Here is a 26,325-nt window from a genome sequence, read left to right on the forward strand (position 1 = left end):
TTTCCAAATATTTTTAAAGTTACCTTGATATAAGAAAGTGCATCAAACATTTCTTCAATTTGCTCTGAAGACTGAACAGCAGAAGAGACTGGGTGTGAGGAGTTCAAGGAATCCTTCATCATAGCCTTAAAAATTAAATTAAGGAAATCTTCATCCTATAAGAGAAACATTTATAAATGTCAGAGAAGCTAGAACATATATGGTAAGCAGAACAGTAAAAGTCACTGCTTTGTTCTTCTCTTGGTCTAAAATGCCACTGCTCACCTTCCTGCCAATGGAGGGAGCAAAAGAATTGTCAACGTAACATTTGTAAAATCTACTCTTTCCTTACCACATGTTAGCAGTGGAATCCCAGTCCTGAGCTTGAATCATTACCCAGATCATTATGCTCCTGTCTCAGGCAAAGGCATAATTAGCGCTAGAGAAAATAAATGTACCTACTAAGTACATACGTGACAGATTTCAGATTTGGCTCACCAATGTTTTCAGTTCATTTACCAGAAGCAGCGAATAAAAAAGCCTGACTTCTTGAGTATGCTTTAATATTAAAGCATTAAGTCTAGCGAAATTACTCACTACAGTGACATTTGTGTGAATGTAAACACTATCATATCAAATTCTCTTTCTTATTTTCTTCTAGAATGAAGATATTTGAATTTAGTACATTGTTACCAGAATGAGACAACCCCAAACACTGAAAAGAAGCTGATTGTACTGGTATTTGTCCAACTCATTTCATGAAGACTCAAGAAAAAATTCACTATAAAGTTTTCTCTAAACAGTAGAGAGTTACAAAAAATTAAAGGTATCCTTATTGTTTTGTACACAGGTCTTACCTTTTAAGTTTAAAATTTTAAAGCTATTACTGAATGTAGATGTTCCAAGTGTTTTTTTTATTAATTTTCACAAAAACATATTTTGGCACCAGCAAGTGGTAAAATGAGATGTTGGTGAAGGCAACATTTAGAATGAAGTAGATGAGTGGCAGATGTGTCCTTGTTAAAAAATTAAACTAGTTTTGTGTCCTCCCCTCACCACATATGCACCTAACAAGCGGAATGGCTACACAAACATGCTTTTTCAGTGGTCATCAGACACAACAATCAAGCTAGGCCAAATGAAAAACACCCAGTTTCAAGAAAGAATTCTACTGAATCAAGTTAGTAATCCAAGTTTCTTAATGCAGTAAGAATAAGTGAATTAGGAACTCTAACACTCAGGCAGAATGCTGAGAAGAACAGCAGACTGGAAACAGTCAGTACACATCAGGTTTTTAATACAGTGACTTATGCAAATCACATAAACTCTCCTGGCAGCTGGTTCCAGAGCCTAGCTATTCTCTCCTAGGAGATGCCTTTACCCAAGATGCAGAATTAGTCTCTCCATTGCCCCCTCCATTTAGTTCCACTAATTTTTGTTTCTCTGCCTGCATTTAGTGACAAGGATGCTTTAGAGCAGTAGCTGGTATCCCTTGGAGAGGAAAGATCAAGTTTGATTCCTTCATGTTTTCCAGAGTCTGAAAAGCTAGGTCACTTAGCACCAGAGTGAGTTGTTAAATGATCAAAGATTCTATCATTCAGCCATATGCGTAAACAGATTGCCTGTGCTTTGTACTGTTAGTGTAACTCAATGCTATCAGAATCCATTGGATGGGACCATATGCCACTTTTATATCTGGTCCTCTGACTTGTGAACTTCAGACTGATTTAGACACAAGCACGTACCACAATGATGGAAAGACAGGAGTTACTCCAAGCATATTTAGTAACTTAAAGCTCTGGTGCTTCCTAAGTGTACTAGGAAAAGTAGAGACAAACAAACATGCTCAACAACATGCCTGGACTTTCTGTATGAAGATTTTAATTTATAATTTGATATATAGATGCCTACACCTTTTAAGACCTGGTATTTTGCACAGAATTTTTTAATCAACACAAAACACAAAGGCTGCATACACACTACAACTACAGAAAAAAAAAAAAACAAACACAACAAAAACAAACTCCAGAAAAACAACGTACCCTCCAGAAAAACCCTCCCAAACTCACTTCCAATATAATGAAAGTGCCAAAGCAGAGGAGATAAAAGTATAATCTCAATGGTGGCCAAAGTGAATGTCAGTATAATTTTATAACTATCAGTCCTTTATGGCCAGCATTAAAAAACATCTTAGCAAAGGTACCGTAAGACTACTCATAGAAAGAACTTACTGAATGTAGTTCTGGAAAAATCTCCTCCATGGCAAAGTACTCCATGAAAGTGGCAAATCCCTCATTCAGCCAAAGATCGTTCCACCATTCCATAGTTACTAGGTTACCAAACCACTATGAAAGACAAAAAATGTGATTCTTTTTCAGACATAAAATCAAGCAAATACAGTAACACTCCATCCATCCTCAGCTTTATCTTGTGGCAAAGTCAAGTTCAGTCAAAGCCACAGTAATGTATTTGCAGTAACAACTCCCTAAGAGTTGTGTTTTGCCTGTTGTGCTGGAGAAAATACATCTGCAGGTATGCTGAACAGATAAAATGCACATCCCAGTCACAATGAGAGCAGGAGTGAATTTAAGGACAGAATTTCATTTAAAAAGAAAAAAAATAACCCATCACATTCAAAGAATGACCTCCACAATCTAGTACCTGATGCGCAAGCTCATGTGCTATCACTGCAGTTATTAACTTCTTATCCCTTGCTGAAGAAGTATTACTGTCAAACAAGAGTGCTGTTTCTCGGAAGGTGATCAAGCCCCAGTTTTCCATTGCACCAGATTGAAAATCAGGAATTGCTACCAGATCTGGAAAAGATTTGGAAGAAGCTTTGAAAACTGCTAGTTAAAGCAATTCTGTATTTCAAGGCTACCTATTCTATTACATAATCACTAAAAACCTCATTATTTAAATCAGGTTGTGTTGGCATCTGCTCACATCTCAAGCACAGAAGACCCATAGATTTAAAGCCATGTTTCTCTAGCAGTACTCTTACAGAAACAACTTAAAGCATTAGAGACACTGCATATAGATCTTGCATGCACACAAGTAATGAGGAAATCGGGCTTCCCCTCTTGAAAGCAATGTCTTAAAAGACTTCATTTCAGTATCTTTCCAGTCAAACTAACACATGCACAGAAGTCAGGCTGCAGATTTTGCACCTGTGAATATGGTTCTACAGACTGAGAATTCTGTATCTCCCTACTGAAGGCACATCATGTCAAATTTAGACTGAATTATTTCTTTCATGTTATATACAAGCATAAGCAATCTGATGTCAAATGCTCACAAAAGTTTTCTAGCTTGGGAATCACTTAATACTCCAACATTTTATGAATTTTTAAAATAATTTGGAGGGAACCTTTTTTCACAGATGCTTTATGTTATTGTTTATTTTAAGCACACCTTTTCAGAACAAAAGTTCCCCTGCATTTCTCAGAATCAATTAGGGCTGCTTCTTCTTGTGTTTAAAAAAAGTTCAAAAGAACTTACCTAATTTTTCAAGAGGGTAGTTTATTAAAAAGTACTTTTCATAAAATTCCAGAAGTTTCACTGCTGTGTTTAAGGCATACCCAACTTGGTTTAGATGCTGTGGTATGGCACAGACAGATACCTAGTCCAAACAGAGAAGAAAAGAGAAAAAATTTTGAAACTCACAAAAGCTTTAGAAGTAAAAGAGGACCTGGCAGTATTTCCTGAAACAGGTAGGACACAGTTTGGGGAGTATGCACATACGTTACAAACACTAGTTATGAAGCTGTCAATGAAGAGTTAATTTTTTTGCTAGACCTTATTGACTAGTCAAAATACAAAGTATCCAATTGACCAATGTGTATGCAAGAACAATTAAAGGCTGACAGCTTTAAGGAAGGTGTTCAAGAAGGGTCCATATGAACAGAAGTTGATCCATTTCCTTTTTTACTCATGAGTTATTAAGTGACTCTCCCTTTATACCTCAAATAATCTATAAGTATAGGCTATCAGTATGACATCATCTGCAAGAAATTATCTCAAGAAATAATAACTGTCACAAAGTTCACCCTTTCCTCTATGTAAGGTAGGGTCACATTGGACACGATGTAAAACACATTTATAAAAATTGAGAGGTTACAGTCTCCATCTATTCATGTTAAAGTTGCTATATCAACAAAATAACTTTGATTAGGTTAGAGGTTGATCCAGGTTTAGGATGCCCTATCAAACACAAACACAAAATAGGTTGAGACTAATTTTCCTCTTCTATTAAAAAGAAAGTAGTCCTTCTCACTATGCTACAAATCTGTAAACAAATGACATTGCCAATAGATGGATGGGTGACCTTTTAATTTTTTGAGTTTGAACCAACCACATAGAAGTAAGGCTCTAATGTAGTGCTCCTGGAAGTACAAAATTATTACTAGCTGCAAATTTTAAGCTCAAAACCAAGACATAACTCCCCCCCCGCCCGGATCTTCTGGAGTTGGGAAAAATCTCAATTGCATTATGAACACATAACAACTTTCCTTCAACTCTAAGCTATCTTATAAGATTCAGGACAATAAACTTATTTTGCGTGAACTGGTTAGGTCAAATTCTTTGAATCTCCCAGAGAAAAATTACTGGAAGCACTTTGAGAATATATTTTGTGGAAAATGTCACTGTATACTTCCTTCTTACAGTCTCCCTTGGCCTACTTGACACTGTTAGCAACAGCACAACCCACTAGCCAGACTCCAGACTTACTTGGTATGATCATTCTTGTGCTTTCTCCCTTCAAGCTGGCAAATACTTGTATACATTGCTAGATCCTTCATGTTTGGTGCCTTGGAACAGGCTGCCCAGGGAAGCGACTGAAGTAGTTGAAGAACATCCCTGGACACGTTCAAAAGATGCGTAGATAAGGTTTTTAGGGACAAAGTTTAGTGACAGTTAGCCTGTTTCCAGAAAATAAGACAGGGCTTATTTTTGAAGTAGGATTTATATTTCAAGCATCTTCAAAAATCCTGAAAAATCAAGCTAGGGCTTTTTTTCAGAGTAGGTCTTATTTTGGGGAAACAGGAATGGTTGGACTCGATGATCTTGAGGGTCTTTCCAACCAAAATGATTCTATGATTCTAAAAGCCTACTGGACTTGCCTTCTGCCCAAGTCAGAATCAAAGCCTATTCACCAGTATCTTTAGTTGTGTATATTGGATTAAAGAGAGAACTTCTCCTTCTACAATGCTACTAGCACTATTCCCTCTGGCTGTTTCTAGGTAGATACTGGCACTTCTGACATTTCACCACAAAGGGGCAGTTCCTGCTAGAGAGTCATGAAAATCATTGCTCACTGAAAAACTCCTGCACCTCCTAAAATAAGATTAAGGAGCATCTCCTAATATTACCATATTTTTGTTTAGTTACTTTAATTGCACACATTGTAGTAACTGCTCACTGACCCTGCAGGCCACATCCCCATGAAGAGCAAAGATCAAAGAGGACCAACTGTTTGATTTTTGGAACCTTTAGAAAAACAAAAACCTCACAAAGAAATCTTTGTGTTCAGGTGACTAAATGCAGACTTAAAGGTAGTCTAGATTTGCTTTATTGGAGGGCTTGGGTTTTTTAGGTAGCTTATTTATTTTTGGAGGTATAGAACATATTTGCAGCACTGCTCAAAATCATATGTAGGCTTCCCTGGTTTACATGACACTACTCCCTCACAGATGAAGCATTAAAACTAAAAGTTTAAAGCTTCCAGCTCTGAAAGCTCTTATGAATTTTAGATTTTGTAAATTTCCACTGTATAACAAGACCTGATGCTAAGTCCCTTGCTGTAAAAGTCTTCTCAATCTGGTATAAGATATCAAGTCAGTCCAACCTATAGCATATGGCTTTTGTCCCCTACCTATGATGAGTATAGTAAAACCAAGAAAAAAAAAATTAAAAGATGGGGTTTACTTGTTGGTTTTGGGATTTTCTTCTTTTGTTTTGGCTGGCTGCTTGGCTTAGGAGGGGTGAGGAAGAAATTAAAGTGAAACAAACATACCAGACTCCCATTAGTTTCCATACTGATGTTTTTCAAGTCTGCAACAACAAAGGCTACTAGGTAAGTGCTCATCTTCAAACTCACAAAAAACTCGTCTTGAACAATTCCATTTGTCACAGGAGTGGTGGCCTTCTGCAGGTGAAAGGAAAACATGGTTATTAATGCAGACAAAAGAACACTAAGACACGCAAGGAATCAATATTAAATCAAAGAACTACCTCATGCTAGAACAGTTTATAAGTAAACTTGCAGAACATCTTTGTATTTTAGTTACATTTCAGTGGGAAACATGATACTACAACCTGCTCATGGTGTAACAAAACTTAACAAGACATGGCACATTTAAGCCTATATATCCAAAAATTATTTCTCAAGCATTGTTACCACACAAATGCATTGTTGGGGAAACCATCCATCTAACTTACTTCACACTTAAATCCCCAGTATAATCCAACATCGACATAAAGATTAGCAGTAACTCAAGAGAACCTTAGGGTACATCGGAGACACAGTTCAGCATAGCCTACTAAAAATATTGGTATTACATGAGTTAAACATTTGTCTCTTGCCAGAAGCCTCTTCAAAACAAGGTAACCAGACATAGTCATTATTTAAAAAAAAAAAAAAAAAAAACAAAAAACCCCTCACACACACCCTTACAAATCAAAAGAGATCACGTTTTAAAAAGTGAAGAAAACCTAAGGCTTCAGTTTGTTCAAAGCAAAAAAATACCCAGCCTAAACGCACTACTAAGTGTAGAATAAATGCACAATAGTAAAGGTTTGGAGACAGGGATGGCAGTTCAAGTTTATTTCCAGAAACCACAAACATTTAAAAACAACTACATTAACCTTAGTTTTAGACAAGATCATTTCAAACTAAACAATGATTTCACATTTAACTGCCACTGAAAATTTAACTGTCAGCCTAAAGAGGAAGAGATTTTTAAGCCTGAAGATATAATCAATATTATCATCTAGTCTGACCACTACATATGAACAGAATGCCATTATTGATTTTCTTCAGTGAATAAATTAATTTCTGCATTTACTACAGCTTCATCCTCAAAAAGAGGTGACATTCTAAGGAAATCTACAGTGGCTGCAGCTAAGCTGGTTCAAAAATCAGTTATCCTCATTTAAAAAACAAACAAACAAAACTACAAAAGAAACCACCCACAGTTTATTTGTAGTCTTAATGTGTGCCAGCCGCTATATGCTGCCATATCAGCGATGTACACGCTAGTTGAGAAAGCCTGCTTCTGACATCTCTTGCTCATGTAGGTATTTATAGAAAATGAAGTTCACATTGAACCTTCTAGTGGCTAAACTGAAAAGTCTCTCCATTCAGTACAGCCTGTTATCAAGACCTGCAATTACTACAAAAGAATCTGTAGTAGGAGCATTCTATGGTAGTGTGGTGTAGTAGGTGAACTCGAAAGAAAAATTCTCTTGGTTTTCCAGAGAAAACACACCAGTGTCCTTCAGAGTACCCACCATGTGTGGAAGGTACACTGAAGAACAAAATACACTTTTAGTAACTATGTGCAATTAGCTCAGCAATTTCTGTTGCACACATGCAGCAATGGTAAACCACAGTACATGTAGAGCTATGGAAGCTGTTCAAAGTAGTTTTAGCCACTTGTCCAACTCCTAGCAGAGGAAAGTAAGTGAGCACTCTGACTTGTTTACATAGAACATGAGAATTGTTTAGCAGAGACTGCTTCTTCTTTCAGTGAAGAAAAGAGCAGCAAATAAAGTGCTCTGAGGCCTGGATGTAAACTTAAGTGCTGCAATCCTGTTAAACTAATGGTTGGGAATCACCACAAATCAGCATCATAAACCTTCATGAACTGTGAAAAATATATTATTTCACGAGGCTGCAGTTACTAGCTTGGTTTTCAAAAACACAGTAGCTACATCAGCACCTGAGCTTTTGACAGTCTTCTGGGACCCAAACTGCACAGTTTATACGTGTGTCCCACCAATATGAAGGTTGTAATTTTTTTCATTGCTGCTTAGATCAATGTCAGTATGAATTATGTTTCTGTTGGGTGATAAACAGTGGTAGTTTTGATGAGAGAGGGCCTACTGCAGACACAGACGAGTTAATAAATTAGTCTTGCTGGTCTGTCTGAATGAATTAGATTTCTATAAAGTTTTATCCAAAGGCTTAATAGCACAAAGCATCACCATAAAATTCACATATCCTCTTAAAAGATTTTGCCTGAAAAGATCTAGCTTAAGGAATTTCAGATCTCTTATTCATTTGCTGGAGTTGACTCTGTATTCACACCATGCTGCTTCTTTTCTAGGCTCAAAAGCACATCTTTCAAGATCACATGTATCTTTCACAGAGGCTATTGCTAGTTACATGAATCTTTGAAAAAGATATTCCAGTATTCTGCACGTGTGTGCTATCAGCAAGCAGAAAACTCAGAAGAGAATCTTAAGGGCTCTTGAGACTGATGTACCCAACAACAAAACTCCTGCAAAATAAGGATTCTTTTAAATTCAACAAGAACCCCTCCCATAGCCATTCAACTATCCCTACAACAATATTCTACACTGGGCAGCACATTAAACAGTTGTGTTTTCTACGAAGTTAATCAGTTCAAGTTTTCGAGGAAGAGGAAGTTGTTTTATTGTAAAGTCATACAGTTTATAGCTTATCTGCTCAAGTCAATCCCCTGCAACAAAAACACTATACGAAACACTTAAACAGATTACCTAGACAGCAGCTCTACTAAAATTCCTCTACAAAAGCAGGTTACCTTTGGCATATTCGACAGAGCAGAAAGTGTCTCATCTCTTTTGATCTTGATTAAAAAAGTAGCTTTAAATGCTGGTTCATCAAAGCACGGAAAAGCAGACCTTGCTGCCAGAGGTTCAAACTGAGTTGCTGCAAACCACCTAACAGAAAGAGTAGAGAGAGCAAATTAAGAGTTATGAAAAGGATAAATGTCAGTTTTTTTATAACCTTGCAACAGATTGTTATGGGAGAAGCTTTCTGAATGGTACATGACTGGGTTGGTACATTTAGAATAAATGTTTCATTAACATTTTTTTTAAACTCAAAAAAACGTATTTGGCTGTTTTTCACTATCTTAACAAAGAAGAATGCAACTGGAATAATACAATTAAAGAACAATCACCAAAATATCAGCCAGACAGCTTCCAGTAAAAAGAAAGAAAAAAAAAATTGAAAAATTAAGTCAGTGGTCATGCCAACTAAATAGAAGTTTTAAAACCTCAGCAGCAGATGAGACTACAATGAGGTGTTTTTATCTAATTGTCATGCCCTCTCCTGCAGATTCTCCCATAGTTCACCTAACTGTATGCCTGCTCCCTTTGCTGGCTGGTAGATGGATTCTTTCTAAGTTCATGCACTGCCTTGTCTCCAGTCCAACAATGAGTCACATCACAAGAGAACTTCCCAGAAGCCTACACTCTTCCTCCAGTATTTGGATACTAACCAGCTGCAGAAATGATGGCTTTTCCTAGAGAGCATCTCTGACTTGCTCCTGCTAGCCAACACTGGGAGCTCAACAAGGAGTTCCTGAAATTAAGTCTTCTACTAGAGCTAAACAGTGGAGACAACTGTGGTTGGTTGGTTTGTTTTTGTTTGGTTTAAAAAAAACCCACAAAACAAACAAATTAACAAAAAACCCAAACCAAAATAAAACACCTACTGCTAAGCTACTCACAAGTTTTGGGGGCTTTTCTTTCCTTCTGCACCATGATACAAACATTTTTGGACCTACAACTTTTCTGAGGAGGCACACTACTGACAACTAATAAGACTGCTCTCTATGCCTGCTTTCAACTTCTTACCCTTCTCTTCCCCCTCACTGACAATCTTGATGTTGGTGCAGTAAGTTTCTTTTTCTTTTTTTTTATCTTCACCCAAAGATCTTACAGAAGAAAACTAAAAAACATAGAACCATTCTGCATAGAGGTATAAATAAGGCCCAACTTCTTAAATTTGCATCTGGCAACAGGGACTTATTTTGCCATTTGATAATTTTAATGTTTTTGTCACAATATAAAAATCTTCAAAAGAAAATTAAACTAGAAAAAAAGACATTTTCTTGCAAAAGCAGCTTGACAGCTTGAGTCTTATACATAAAATGTAATGACAACAGAGGCTGGCAAGGTAGCCTGCATTTGTAAAACCACTGGCGTTAAACATACAGAGACAAAGCCTGTGGAACTAGAAGAGGCAGGCAAAGCAACAGAAATTGTATCAGCAATTATCTGAAAAGGATTTACTGAAAAACATACAACTTAAAGCATGTGCTATATCCTGTTCCTGAAGAAAAGCAGGTAGCACTGGACTGAAGGGGGACAAAAACTCAAGAACTTACTGATAGATCATATTTTTCCTTTGTGAACACTTACACATTCTCCTTCTACTACCATTAAACAAGGAGAAAACAAAGCTTCAGCTACATCAGAATAGGAAAAAACACAGAGATTAAAAAAGAGGCTAATCATTCACAAGATGTTTGCCTTCTACACTTACTGTGTTCTTACTCCCACTTCATGGTAATGCTTGTAATTATTGTTTGTGATAAGCTACTTAGCTCTATTTCATTTCCTCTTGTAGTTATGTTCTTCTGATGCAATCTACACCCTTTGTGATTCTTTATTATCCAAACATTCCACAACAGAAACAACTTGTGGCATTTTTGTTATAATGACAGAATTCTAAAGCCTATCAGCAGTTTCCCAAGTGACAACAGATTCTCTCTAACGATCACGCATACACTGTAATGTTTTAGTATACCCTGAGGAACAGCCCTTTCATAAGAGGCTTATCAACAGCACTTTACCTGAAGGATCTGAACAGTCACCCATGTTTGCACCTCAGTAAAACACACCCACCTCCATTGGAGATGCCAGCCAACTGAAACAGATCAACAATCCTTTAACCCAGTTTTGTTTCTTAAAATCCTTGATTTCCTAAAGAAAGCCCCTTAGACTACTTCAGATGAGGACCAACAGGAACACATGGGAGTAAAAAGCAGAGAGTTACTACCTTATCTAAGTTGCTGACCAGTTCAAGAACCCACTTAAATGTTCCACGGTTCAATCTGAATGCACCAGGTTTTGCATATATTTGAAAATAACTTGCAGCTAACTTAACTTCTTGCACACTTCAGCACTACCTCAGAGACCCAATAGGAGTGGGAGTTTTAAAGGCAAATTGTAAAAAACCTCAGAAAATGCTCAGAGAGGTCTCCTGACTCTGAAATTCTCCTGACTCTGGGATTTTGTTCAGAGAACAGAAAAGAAATACATCTTTCCAATGTTATGCAGCTTGCTAACAGTCTAAGAAATAATCTTTACACTAAGTATCTTGTTTTGTTTATTTTTTAAATATGAGCAATCACTGAGGGACTTAAACAATTCAAACATCAGCAGAGTATAGTTTCCATATCTCACTGGAAATAGAAAAATTATGACTAAGTTTGCCACACTTCTGTTTTCCTCTTCAGGCAGTCTCACTGAAACAGTCTGCAACAGCTCAATGAAACATCTTGTTTTAAGTAACTGAAAAGAAATACAATCTCAGTGTGATTATCTTCCCAGATAATAATTTCAAGCATATATTGTCAATCTGAAAAAGATTGCATTGGTGATGCTAATTTTAAATTCTGCCTTCTGCTTTCAGGAAACAAAATCTATTTATTAGTATTTTGGGAATTTCCATATAAACTCTCCCTCTCTTGCAAAGATTTGTAATAATATATACATTGATTTGTCTTGCTTTTCCTTTACAACCCATTCAACTTTTTTTTTTAAGCTTTAGAGCTTAGTATTTCTTAGCACAAGTTGGTGCTATCTTTATTTAGCAGTTGTTTTGTGGACCCTTCAAAACTACTGTTCTGTCAGCTGGTCCTGGACTGACTCATACTGCTCGTTCAGTCTTGTGTTTATCGCACTGCTCTGTTTCTATAAAAATTGCATGGACAATTATGTGACAACAAAGACAGGAACACTCTTACGTGCATGACCAGTGTAAGGCCCATTTGAAGTGGGTGGTGGTGGGTGGCAATTTAATTAATCTTCTTGGTAAAAAGTTTGATCACCCTTTTTTAAAAATCAGTGTGATGTTCCCCTCTTCTCCAGTCACTGGGGACTTCACCTGACTGCCATGACTTTTCAAATACGATTGAGTGGGGCTTGGCAACTACATCTGACAGTTTGCTTAGGACTGTGGGATGAGTCTCATCAGGTCACATGGATTTGTATATGTTCAGGTTCTTCAGATGGTTTCAAACCCGATCTTTCTCTATGATGGTGGGACACCATTTCCCCACTCTCTGTCTTGAGACTGAGGAGTTTGAGAGATGTAGGAAGAATTTCTGAAGAGAGAAACTAAAAATTAAACAAAAAGCCACACTATAGCTACCTACAACCAGTATACTGGTTGTATATATCACTCCATTTAACTGACAGAGAGGCTGCCCTGACTTAGTGAACTCATCCATGAAATACATTTTTCAGGTAGATTAATCAGGAGATCAAAGATTGACTGTGCTCAACAGGAATCAGTTGTACGAGACATCCAATTAAAAAAGCAACCCTTGTTATTTCTATTATCAAAGCACGATCTAGAAGTGATCAAGAGAGAAGCTACACTGTGGGCATACCTTTGCTTAGAATTCTCATCCTTGTAAGAAATTTTGTAAAAGCCATAATAGCTATCTGATAAATTAGATGAATATTCTATGTTGATGGTATAATTCTGTCCTACAAGGAGAGCCTCAGGAACCATGACTGCAATCTGGTCATGCAATGGATACTCCAGGAATTCAACTGGCTTTGCTTCATGCCCTCCTGCTGAAGTAATGGTTGCCTTGGTGATATTAAGTCCTGAGCTGTGAAGTACAATCTTCCGAGTTTCCTTGGTAATGTTAACCACTATCTTTACAGAGCCTGCGAATTTCAGAGTAGTAAGGTTTGGCTGCATGATGAGATCATAATGCAGCGGTACAACATCAGGAGGAAGTCTAATTTTTGCCCATGGAAACACTTTTCCATTGGTTGCCAAAGGGTATATTAGTTCCATCGAATGATTTTTTTTATGGCAGCCTTCTTTGGTAAAGGTACATTTGGGAAGAAGATAAATCAACATTATTAATGAAACTGCAATCACAAGAACAACTGTGCAAACCACCACAGTCCTCGTAGAGGGTGCAGAACACAATCCATTTGGATTTTGTGTATAGCCAGACATGTTATTCCGGAGACCCGAGCTTCTGTTCATGAAGGACATCCCCAACAATTTTGCTGATGACTCATAATCCTCTTCATCATCCTCCATTTCGTGCTCTCCAAGGCCACGCACCAAGAGCCGGGAGCTCCTTGGTTCATATTCCACTTCATCAGGCTCCAGGGGATGCAAACAAGATTCTTTCGCCAAGTCAACCACATCAGGCTCCTCTTCAAACATACTATTTTCAATCATATTCCTGGGTAACTGAATTAGATCTGAAAAAGAAAAGATCATATGTTACATCATAAACAAAAGGCATGATTATAATACCTCGAAGATAGTTTACTGAACTACAGAATGGGAAACACTTTTACGGTACATATGATCAAGAGCTCTTTGATTTTTTTCTCTCAGGTTTGCTTCTAGAAAACATTTATGTGCTTTTCTGCGTACTGTAATTTTTCATTCAGTATCTCTGAAAGAATGCTTCTGTTGTACATATTTAATCATGTCTTGCATCATAACTGGGGATCAGCTGTATCACTGCATAGAATGCCCAGTTCATTGATGTCAATATCTTGGCTACATTTCCTCTACTGCAGAAAACTATATCTGTATCCAACTAAAATAGTTAAGATGGAATATTCTTTATCTTGCAGGGTAAAGCACAGGAGGCCAATACAGTTCTAGAGGTGTTTCTGAATATGCTAGCTACAGAGTTCTTCAATACAGGAGAAAATCTGCCAGTGTGCTGGCACTTACAAAAATAAAACATCCACTTGACATTATTAAACTTAATTTTTCACACACATCCCCCAAAATATAAATAGTATTTCTCACATAAAAATGGCAGTATAAAAATTACAGTTCCAATTGACATCTTCCTTTAAGATCTAGCTCATAGAACCCTTGAAAAAGATCCATGCAGGCAAGAACTAAAATCAGTGCCAATCAGACTGTTTGTCTCCATAAAATTTGCCCTTAATAGATAATGGAACACTGAACACAAACGAAGAATTGAAATCCATATCAAATGTTAAAAGGATCGTGTACTCTCATATTCTACATGCAGTTATATTTTAATCAAATGTCTATAACTGTTTCTGTAAAAGGTTATCTTTCAGATGACCTGTTTGGTGGAAAGTGGAAAAAATTAAAAATACTGTTGGAAAGAAGCATATATATGGAATGGGACATGGACATCCAAAAGTAGCTAACTTAGGAACAAGGAGCTTCTTTTTTTTCATACTGTATTTAATTCAAAGCACTATAAACATATAAAAGATGTCAATTGGCTTTTGTTAGGACACCATAGAGTTGTCTAGAGAACAAAACAATGAAACTAATGCATTTCACATATGAAAGTCTACTGTTAATTGAACAATAATCACATCATGCCTCTATCCTCCACATTCTGTTTTCAGAATGAGAAAGATAAGTTTTTATTTACATCTAAGCATACTGAAAAGTAGGCCAACTTTATTAATTTCTGACAAGAGTGTACATTTGGCAAGTCTATATACAGTCTACAATATCGGTGTTCCTACCATACATTACTGATTTTATCTGTATTGCTAAGCTCCTATCCAATAATTGAGGATAATATACATAAATAAATTGCACCAATAATTTCAGGAATATAACTATGCATAGCTGCTTGATAGGGCTTAAAACACTGAAACAGACTAAGGCAAGATATTGGCAGGGTAAAGATTTATGGTTTGGTAGTAGCCTTATTTCCACCCCCCCACCCCGCTTTTTTTTTTTAAGTTGGGTTTCTATATGGCTGAAATTCTGAAAGGTGAAAACAAAACATCTTAAAGAAAATATGTCAAGAATCTTTACAAACTAGATATACCAAACTCTTCAACTAAGTGTCTAAAATGTATCAAGGCCACAAACTCAGAAAACTATAGTGTCAGTAGGTGCAACACTGAAAAGGTTGGAGCAAGAATTTTTATTCTAGCCCACATCCTACCATTATTTTCTCTTTGTGTGATATCTGTGTATTAAACCTCTAATAATATTTGTCTGCCATTTATTTCATAGTTATACATACAGACCATTCAGATATCTTCAAAACACAATATCACAGTATCACAGTATCACAGTATGTTTGGGATTGGAAGGGACCTCAAAAGATCATCTAGTCCAATCCCCCTGCTGGAGCAGGAACACCTAGGTGAGGTCGCACAGGAACATGTCCAGGTGGGTTTTGAATGTCTCCAGAGAAGGAGACTCCACCACTTCCCTGGGCAGCCTGTTCCAGTGCTCTGTCACCCTCACTGAGAAGAAGTTTCTTCTCAAATTTAAGTGGAACCTCTTGTGTTCCAGCTTGATCCCATTATCCCTTGTCCTATCATTGTTTGCCACCGAGAAGAGCCTGGCTCCATCCCCATGGCACTCACCCTTTATATATTTATAAACATTAATAAGGTCCCCCCTTAGTCTCCTCTTCTCCAAACTAAAGAGACCCAGCTCCCTCAGCCTTTCTTCGTAAGGGAGGTGCTCCACTCCCTTAATCATCTTGGTTGCCCTACGCTGGACCCTCTCCAGCAGTTCCCTGTCCTTCTTGAACTGAGGGGCCCAGAACTGGACACAATATTCCAGATGTGGTCTCACCAGGGCGGAGTAGAGGGGAAGGAGGACCTCTCTCGATCTACTAACCACCCCCCTTCTAATACACCCCAGGATGCCATTGGCCTTCCTGGCCACAAGGGCACAGTGCTGGCTCATGGTCATCCTGTTGTCCACCAGGACCCCCAGGTCCCTTTCCCCTACACTGCTCTCTAATATGTAATCTCCCAACCTATACTGGAACCTGGGGTTGTTCCTGCCCAGGTGCAGGACTCTACACTTGCCCTTGTTATATTTCATCAAATTTTTCCCTGCCCAACTCTCCTTCATAAATCAGCACCTTGCATGTCCAACAAAAAACCTGCTGTGTTACTTTAAAAAATATCAACCTTGAACATTTCTCTGCAAAGGTCTTAAAATAAGAAAAAAAGAAAATAAAAAATCCTACCCTACAGAAGCCAGTAAGAGGAAGATGCACTGGTCAGTCTAAACAAGGAATATGGACATGGATGAAAGCAGGGAGTTTGCTGGAATTTGGATATACCTACTCAGCCTTTGTGCCATTGTACACTTGCTGCTTTGACAAGAATAGGATCATAGGTTCACAGGATACCTGAGGTTGGAAGGGACTTCAGGAGGTCATCTACTCCAACCTCCAGGCAAAAGCAGCTTCTAAATGTTTCTGTCCTTATGGCATTTCCCAGTACAGTGCTCATGTTCTAGCCTTCGGGCTGTGGTTGGAGTTCAGTGCTCCAGCAGTGTGATCCCTACGTTGTAGCATGTGCATTCGTAAGTCAGATTGGAGGCCTCACAGAGCCAAGAAAGAGGATAAAAATCTAAGTTACACGTGAAAACACATACACTAGGTAGTGGAAGAAAAAAGTGGAAAGACAAAGCATTGTGCAATAGAAGCTCTTCTGCAATTCTTCTACCCAAGAAGAGTTTATGAACAATTCATTAATCTATTTCTAGTAGATTCTTGTTGATTACTCCCTCTGCTGGTTGCTTTTCAAATCTGCAGGCTAACTTCAATCAAATTTGAAAACAGATGCAAGACCAAATTTCTTCAAGTCCCAGTGCAATCCCACCCCAAAACAAGGTGCTGGCGGAACACACCCAAATCAGTATCTGCTATGTAGAAAAGGCAGATATTAAGACTCACATTGTAAGCACTCCAAAAGGTAGCAGACAGTCAGTACACAGCTCCAACCACAGCCATGGCATGTGCTGCTGCATGGCCAGCAAAAGAGGCAGAAGACAGGGGAGGCGCTGCAGAGGGAAGGAGGAAAAAGATAAATAGCATAAAACTGGCAAAAAGTAGGCTTCATCAGCTTTGCAGCTGACAGAACAGATTGCTTTTTAAAGAGCTAATAAGTTTCTTCTAAGGTCAACTATCTTAATATTTTCAAAGTTCCATGTAGGAACTAATAACTCTTTTAGTCAAAAATAATCATACAACATTCTCAAACTGAAACTAAGACATTAAGAGATAGTTTCAAGTTAGTTTCAAGGCAATGCACAGTTTTAATAGCCAAGATACATGAATCTTGAGGAAAACAGCAGTTAAAACTAATTTCTACATAAGTATTTGCAAAAATGAGAAGCAATCCAAGTCTTGGTTTTTCTGCAATGCTGAAAATCTGTAGGATCAGAACTTTACTGAAAATCAAGGGCATAACCAGACCACTATTCTCCACTGGAAAGCACATGGACACAGTATCAAAAGGTTACTGGAGTTATTTATGCTGACATATACATTCACAGAAGCACTGAAGCCAGCCTACGTTTTGGAGAGGAATCATGGCAAACATGTTTAAAGCTTTTACACTCAGATAAACTCCGGACTGCTTGCTCCCTGCTGGATTACGTGAATTTATAACATAATACTGTGAGTCATCAATCATGTGAACTGAACTCTTACGACCTTCCAGCTTTAACTCATGAGCTACAATATGAGCTAAAAAAAAAACACACTAAGGACAGAAAAAAGGTATTATTAAACCAAAACAATCCATAAGGAATAAGCAGCTGCCTGAGGAACATGACTGCAACCATCACATTTCACTGTCATCTTTCACACCAAGTATGGCCAAGAGGCAAACACTGCCACATTAAAAGAACATTAATTCAGCTATCCAAGCAAATTACTTCAGATTCCAAATATGATGCAGGAAAAATTAATATAATTGCAAGGCTAAGGAAATTTAACCTGCAAAGAAGCTGCATGGTTCCAGTGAACTACCATTGTCATGCCAGAGGCTGTAGGTGCACTAAAGGCATTTGTAGTCACAGTAGCACACAATTAAGGAAGTGCTGATCTGAGCTGCCAAAATTATCTGTCATCAGGCATAGCAATTTATATCTAAATCTTTACTAAACATGCGCTTAGCGTGAGAGTGAACAAAAAGGTTAAAAAAAGTCATGGGGCTAAGTCTTGTTGCTCCCCGATTAGCACTAATGTTATGATGCTAAAAGCTTAAAGCTACAGCAGCTAAAAGCTTAAACGCACCCCAGTAGAAGCAATTTTACTAAGTTCTTCCACAAATGTGTAGCGTGCAAATTAGAGATTTTCAACACCTTCCTCCTTATGTGATCTATTATCACATCTAGAAGAGAACAGTATGAACATTCACAGTTCACAAACAATCCTGAGAAGTGATGTGAGGTTAAAAACTAAGTGTGGCAGACCAGTGTGTCAATATCGTTTTTTCCAGTGGCCATATCAGCTTCTTTGATGCCTTCAAAGGGCCGAATGTAATTTTAGGACTGTATAGCTCCTACATTTATATCCTTTCCTAATCACAGAATCACAGAATGGTTGGGCTTGGAAGGGACCTCTGGAGATCGTCTAATCCAACCCACCTGCTAACGCAGCTTCACCCAGAGCAGATCACACAGGAATGTGTCCAGGCAGGTTTTGAATGTCTCCAGAGAAGGAGACTCCACAACCTCTCTGGGCAGCCTGTTCCAGTGCTCTGACACCCTCAAAGTAAAGAAGTTTCTCCTCCTATTCCAAAGGAACCTCCTGTACTTCAGTCTGTGCCTGTTACCCTTTGTACTATCGTTGTGCACCACTGGAAGGAGTCTGGTCCCATCCTCTTGACACCCACCCTTGAGATATTTGCAAGCGTTGATCAGATCCCCTTTCAGCCTCCTCCAGGCTGAACAAACCCAGCTCTCTCAGTCTCTCCTCAAAAGAAAGATGCTCTAGACCCCTAATCATCTTTCTACGTCTCCACTGGATTCCCTCCAGTAATTCCTTGTCTGTTGTAAACTGGGGAGCCCAGAACTGGGCACAATACTCCAGATGCGGCCTCACCAGGGCAGGGCAGAGCAGAGGGGGAGGATAACCTCCCTCGACCTGATGGTCACACTTTTCCTAATGCACCCTAGGACACCTTTGGCCTTCCTGGCCACAAGGGCACATTGCTGACTCATGGTCAGCCTGTTGTCGACCAGAACTCCCAAGTCCTTCTCAGGAATGCTGCTTTCCAGCAGGTCCACTCCTAACCTGTACTGGTGCCTGGGGTTATTCCTCCCCAGATGCACGACCCTACACTTGCCCTTGTTGAAATTCATCAGGTTCTTCTCTGCCCAGTCCTCCAGCCTGTCCAAGACACGCTGAATGGCAGCACAGCCTTCTGGTCTGTCAGCCCTTCCTCTCAGTTTGGTATCATCAGCAAACTTGCTGGGGGTGCACTCAGTCTCTTCATGCAGGTAACTGATGAACAAGATGAACAGGACTGGACCCAGTACTGACCCCTGGGGAACACCACTAACTACAGGCCTCCAACCAGAGTCTGCACCGTTGATCACAACCCTCTGAGCTCTGCCATCCAACCAGTTCATGCTCCATCTCACCATGCATTCATCCAGCACTTCCTGAGCTTGTCTATGAGGAGGTTGTGAGAGACAGCATGAAAAGCCTTGCTGAAGTCAAGGCAAACAACATCCACTGCTCTGTGGACAACATAGTCATATCTAGACGATAGAAAGTGGCATGACTTAAGGACACAAAAATGAGTAATTAATCAGACCAAGCTAAACAGAAGGGGACTTCAGCACACCAGATGTCTGCTGGACATACAACTGTCGCGGTTGAGACGGACAAACGACATGGACCAAATTCTTTCAAGATGAAAGTAATAGGTGCTGAAGTCCCTCACAAGAACAAGGGCTAGTGATTGAGAGACTTCTCCTAGATGCCTGCAGAATATTTCGTCTGCCTCTTCATCCTGGTTGGGTGGTCTGTAACACACCCCCACCAGGATGTCTGCCTTGTTGGCCTTCCCCCTGATTCTTACCCATAAACAACTCTATTGTCACCAAGCTCTAGACAGTCAAAACCCTCGTTAACCTACTGGGCTAGCCCACTTCCCCTCCTTCCTTGCCTGTCCCTTCTGAAGAGTTTATGACCATCTAATGCAGCACTCCAGTAGTGTGGGTCATCCCACCATGTTTCCGTGATGGCAACTACATCATAGTTTTTCTGCCACACAGTGGCCTCCTGTTTGTTGCTCATGCTGCATGTATCCGTATAGTTGCACTTCAGCTGGGCCATTGATCCCGCCACCTTTTTGGGGGGATAAGCCCTAATTCCTTTGTGACCATTCTCAGGCAGCTACGTGGTTTCTAACACATCTGTAACTCTCGTGTCTTTGCTACTACACTGCTCTCCATCCCCTGCCTCCACTGAGATGGCAGACCAAAGGGCCTTGCTAGGACCCCTTCCCTCAAATGCTGGCATGCCACCCTTGGTTTTGTCCCTGCTGTACCTGTTTTTTCTCCCTTCCCCCTTCAAATCCAGTTTAAAGCTCTTTCAAAGAGCCCTGCTAACTCCTCTCCAAGGATCCTTTTCCCCCTTTGAGATAGGTGCATCCCATTTGTCACCAGCAGGCCTGGTGTCGTGTAAGCTGACCCATGATCAAAAACCCCAAAATTCTGCTGATAATACCAGTCCTGCACCCAGGTATTGATCTTCTGGGTCTTCCTGTATCTTCCCTCGTCGTACCCTGTGACTGGGAAGACAGAGAACACTACTTGTGCTCCTGATCCCTTAACCAGTCGTCCTAAGGCCCTGAAGTTCTTCTTGATTGCCTTCAGATTTCCTATCACAGTCTCATCACTGCCTACCAGAAAAATTAGTAGAGGATAGTAATCTGAGGTCCTAACCAGGGCAGGAAGTTTTCACATCTTCAACCTTGGCCCCAGGGAGGAAGCAGACTTCCCTAAGAAGTGGGTCCAGTCTGCATATTGAGCCTTCTGTTCCCTTCAGAAGGGAATCTCCTATGACAATGATGTGTCTTTTTCAATGTGTCTTTCTCAATGTTGTTGTTTGGTTCCACTTGCAGACACTCATACCTTTCCAAAATATTTCTAACCTTTTGGATGTTCAGTGTAGTAATATTTAGTTTTCTTCAAAATGCCTTCGTGTGCCTGTTTCAGGACCTGTGGAAATGAGTAAGTGTTTTGGAACTCCCATTTGGGCCACCTGTCTCCCTCTCCCATCAGCCAAGGCTGGTAACAAAGCCAAGAAGCAATAACTGCAACAACAGTTTTGGCTGAGAATAAGATCAAGATTTGTAGGAAGACTCAAGCAATGAGTCTAACATGGAGCCCACAAATAGGAGTGTATGTTCCTCTCTTTCTTCTAGGAAAAATTTAATGTCTTGCAGTTTGGAATTTTGGAGATTGATTCATTCGCTGTTAAACAGTATTGGTAATCTGACATCAGTAGGAGCAGAGCCTGGTTATATAGTTCTGATTTGCACAATTCTGTTAAAATTACGTTATTATTATTATTATTATTATTATTATTATTATTATACTCAGCATAAACTGATTTATGGCTTTGATTAAGTGAATGTGGAAGATGGGTCTGTGCCAAATGGAATTAAACAAAATTAGAGAAGTGTGGTTGAAAACCATATTCTATGTTGCTTTTCTACAGTAATACTTCTGACATTTTAGTCAGGACAATTCAGAGAGATATGGAGTATTTAGAGAACATTTCTCTTTTCCTACCTTCCCTTTACCTGAGGCTGAAGATGCAGATTTGGGGACAAAAAGTTCAGGATTAAAAATGTAACCCTTCAATAGTACTTCCTAATCTTCAGTGTCTCAAATACACTTATACGCATTTTAGATAACTATTTAATGTGAGAAGTTACATTTTTGTTCCTACAGTCAAGTCTAGCCTTTCTCTCCTGCCATGCATTGGGATTATTTTTCTCTAATGAAAAGATAAGTGTTTTTGCATTTAAAATGTTGACTTATTTTGAATTTAAAAACTAGTAATTGTTTGATCTGAACAATCTGAACAAACTTGTAACATTTCTCAAAGCTTGCTGAATATTACTTATGCTGTTGTCCTATAGCTTGTTTTCCTCCTTCTTGCATTTAAACTGTACAATGCAAGTTCCTCTGGTTTTTATTGACTCTCACATTTCATGTTGTTCTTGTCTCTAGCTTGGAAGGACTGATGACATGACGTGTGTCAGTAATTTTGCGATGTAAACCGGAAGTAGGTATATTTTTGTTTTGCTCTCTCATAAATACAGATGAATAATGTACTATAACATGTCCATCCTTTTCTTAAAAGAACAAATTCTATAGCAAATACAGCTATTGCTCACAAAATTTCTAGTGCCGTGGCTGCACGGGCATCTGCACAGATCATATTACCTCTTAAAGATACTGCCGTTGTAGCAGAGAAATTTTATATATTTGTCTTCACTCTAATAGTTTCTTTTAAAATTGTGGAGTGCTCCCAGCAGTGAGAAAGAGAGACTCCACCCCTGGCCAGCCCCCTTTTGTAACTCAGCATGACCTCATGTGGTATCGAATATCCCTTTGGCTGGTTTTGGGTCAGCAGTCCTGGCTGTGTGATCCCCCCAGCTGCCTATGGAAATGAAACCTATCTTGGCCAACCCAGCACATACGGCAATATATCTGTCTCCTTGAAGTGTGCTTGCCTGCCTTACACAGTGTGTTTGAAAGTGCTTGCAAGTGCTTCACATGTTTTCATGGAGTCCTGTAAACAAAAAGCTTTAAGCTGTTTGCTAGAACTCAAGAGTGTTAAATTAATTTTTGAATGTTTTAGGAATAGTGGAGCCTTTGCTTTTTTATATTAGGCTGTGTGGCACAGTATTTGTTCCTGCTGGCACCTTTTTCTGAAACTCACTTTACCATCATGGTAGCAGGCTTATTCATGTGTTGTACTCTGAGCTTACTATCTGTGCTGAAATCTTGCAAGTGTTTCAGCAATACTTCTGGAAAAGGTGGCATTTAGATAGTTACATGAACATAAAATAGATCTTTAAAAGGAAAAAAAAAACTCTTGAAGTTGCTTTTCGCCCCGTTGGATGGTCTTAGCGAATGCGACCAGTCATTAGAAGGAACAAAATCCATGTGGTTTGTCTATGGAGTTTACTGTTTGGTCAGCAAATGCTTCTGCTAAGAAAAGACCAGTGCTTTCCAAGTTAGACATAAAGGTTAGATATCTAAAACAGTATTATGGCCTGAATAATTAAACCCATTGTTAAACACCTGTAGCTATTCCTGAAATAATTGGACAGAATTATACTTTGGCATAATATTAGTGAGTTGCTTGACAGCAAGTCAGATAGCAAAATGAATACTTTGTTCATAGTTTTCCTGTGTTCTTTCCTGATAGACCAGACACAGAACACATCAACACATTAGTATGTTTCTATTTTGGGGCATCACCCTCTATCCCATAACTTAAATGCAACAGAAGTAGTCTATATCCTGTCAGAATCAATTTTTACTCCACCTAGTAGGTACACTTTATACAGGGCCACATGCTCTGGCCTTGGGTCTTGCTACATCTGCCAGTCTGTGACAACATGCAATCTGGTAGTCGTTTGGCTTCTAGGTTATTCCAGTTTCCTATGCTTATCTAAGGGTTTGGTTGCTTCAAAATGCCAGGTGTTACTGCAATTCTTTTAACGTTTCCTTAATTAAAAATACTGTGTTGTACCCGCTCATTATTTAAATGTGATAATGTGCTAAACTTAAGTCTCAGAAAGTGGGGACAGCCTGTCTATCAGTAGGATTTATTTGGTTTAAATTGTGCAGTTTTTTAATTTGAACCTTTTAATTTGAATATAGAAAGTGGAAGAAAACAAAAATTGCCTTTGAGCATTTTCTGCATACATTTTAAAAGGGAATTAACTTGAAGAATGGGTCAGTTATGTTCATGTAAGAATTTTGAGTGTTGCGATTTCAATTTGAGATAGAATACCTGGACATGAAGCCTGATAGCAGATTACTGATTTTGTTTTGCAAGGGAAATGTACATACTTCTCGTATGATAGAGAGGTATCAATAGCGCTATAGGAAGATAGTGACTCTGAAAAATAAAGGAGTAACGACTTTTTGTATTCTACAGAATATTTATAACGACTTTCAAAACTGAACATTGTAAAGATACTTCATTGTTGCACGTACTGAGATTCATTACATGTGTTGCCTGAGGCTTTTACACTCGGGAAAGCTTACATTATCCTTGTTAGTGTTAATGGAGGTCTTTGGACAACATAAATACTTGAAACAAATACTAGGCAGTTTTGCTGCAGCCCCTGATTGTCCCTGCATGATCATGTGTTATACTAGAGTATTGTGGTAAAGTTGCTTTGTAATTTAAAAGACTAATTTGTGAAAAGATGTAGCAGTGAAAGATGTATGGCTTATAGGAACATGACAAGGGACCACCTTCTGTTTAGCTTGGTCTGATTAATTACTCATTTTTGTGTCCTTAAGTCATGCCACTTTCTATCGTCTAGATATGACTATGTTGTCCACAGAGCAGTGGATGTTGTTTGCCTTGACTTCAGCAAGGCTTTTCATGCTGTCTCTCACAACCTCCTCATAGACAAGCTCAGGAAGTGCTGGATGAATGCATGGTGAGATGGAGCATGAACTGGTTGGATGGCAGAGCTCAGAGGGTTGTGATCAACGGTGCAGACTCTGGTTGGAGGCCTGTAGTTAGTGGTGTTCCCCAGGGGTCAGTACTGGGTCCAGTCCTGTTCATCTTGTTCATCAGTTACCTGCATGAAGAGACTGAGTGCACCCCCAGCAAGTTTGCTGATGATACCAAACTGAGAGGAAGGGCTGACAGACCAGAAGGCTGTGCTGCCATTCAGCGTGTCTTGGACAGGCTGGAGGACTGGGCAGAGAAGAACCTGATGAATTTCAACAAGGGCAAGTGTAGGGTCGTGCATCTGGGGAGGAATAACCCCAGGCACCAGTACAGGTTAGGAGTGGACCTGCTGGAAAGCAGCATTCCTGAGAAGGACTTGGGAGTTCTGGTCGACAACAGGCTGACCATGAGTCAGCAATGTGCCCTTGTGGCCAGGAAGGCCAAAGGTGTCCTAGGGTGCATTAGGAAAAGTGTGACCATCAGGTCGAGGGAGGTTATCCTCCCTCTCTGCTCTGCCCTGCCCTGGTGAGGCCGCATCTGGAGTATTGTGCCCAGTTCTGGGCTCCCCAGTTTACAACAGACAAGGAATTACTGGAGGGAATCCAGTGGAGACGTAGAAAGATGATTAGGGGTCTAGAGCATCTTTCTTTTGAGGAGAGACTGAGAGAGCTGGGTTTGTTCAGCCTCGAGGAGGCTGAAAGGGGATCTGATCAACGCTTGCAAATATCTCAAGGGTGGGTGTCAAGAGGATGGGACCAGACTCCTTCCAGTGGTGCACAACGATAGTACAAAGGGTAACAGGCACAGACTGAAGTACAGGAGGTTCCTTTGGAATAGGAGGAGAAACTTCTTTACTTTGAGGGTGTCAGAGCACTGGAACAGGCTGCCCAGAGAGGTTGTGGAGTCTCCTTCTCTGGAGACATTCAAAACCTGCCTGGACACATTCCTGTGTGATCTGCTCTGGGTGAAGCTGCGTTAGCAGGTGGGTTGGATTAGACGATCTCCAGAGGTCCCTTCCAAGCCCAGCTGCTAATTACTGATCCAAAATTAGCAAAGGAACTGAAGTTCTAAGCCATACAAATTCACTCTCTATTTCCTGTCCTCCAGCCTATACTGAAGATCTAATTTTTTTGTTTGTTTGTGGGGTTTTTTGTGGGGATTTGGTTTTATGGTTGTTTTTATTTTCTTTTTTTGGGAAAATTCTGCCAATTGGGCTGTATAATGGAAATTAAAACAACACATGATTATGTATTTCTTAAGGTGCCATAAGAAACAGGAGCTACGAGTGTAATCTCATATAAGTGACTGTTTATTAGTCTTCAGTACTTCTAAAAGGTTTTCTGAATGTCTCTTCCTGTTTTTTAAGGAAAGCACAATGGCATTTTCTTTGGCAGGACCTCAGGCTGAATGGATCAATTATACATAAATAGTCAGACTACTACTGATATGATTTTTCAAATCTCTAATGTTATCAACAAAAAGAAAACATCATGGAAGGGGAAAAATAAGAGTTTGGTTCATTTACTGAACACGCTACCTATTCAACTGGCAAAAAATGTAAGCCACTTTTGTCATAATTATTTTT

The 26,325-nt window shown here is 39.3% G+C and overlaps 1 protein-coding gene across 5 annotated transcripts in view; it reads right to left on the minus strand.

The window, feature by feature from the left end:
• The window catches only part of LNPEP (leucyl and cystinyl aminopeptidase), a 62,403-nt gene that overhangs the window by 17,512 nt on the left and 18,566 nt on the right, over nt 1–26,325 (minus strand). For 3 of the 5 annotated variants that reach the window (XM_082075429.1, XM_082075428.1, XM_082075425.1), the window contains exons 2-8: nt 12,654–13,494; nt 8,769–8,907; nt 5,996–6,127; nt 3,481–3,601; nt 2,641–2,795; nt 2,211–2,324; nt 24–155 (exon numbers count right to left, since the gene is read on the minus strand). In XM_082075429.1, coding sequence (XP_081931555.1) covers nt 24–155; nt 2,211–2,324; nt 2,641–2,795; nt 3,481–3,601; nt 5,996–6,127; nt 8,769–8,907; nt 12,654–13,471 — 1,611 coding nt within the window. In that variant the 5' untranslated portion in view covers nt 13,472–13,494. Of the gene's footprint in view, nt 1–23; nt 156–2,210; nt 2,325–2,640; nt 2,796–3,480; nt 3,602–5,995; nt 6,128–8,768; nt 8,908–12,653; nt 13,495–16,958; nt 17,066–26,325 lie in introns of all 5 variants that reach the window. The other 2 variants (XM_082075427.1, XM_082075426.1) reach the window with 1 other exon arrangement.

Source organism: Streptopelia decaocto (assembly GCF_964273445.1).
Source record: "Streptopelia decaocto genome assembly, chromosome: Z".
NCBI lineage: Eukaryota > Metazoa > Chordata > Aves > Columbiformes > Columbidae > Streptopelia > Streptopelia decaocto.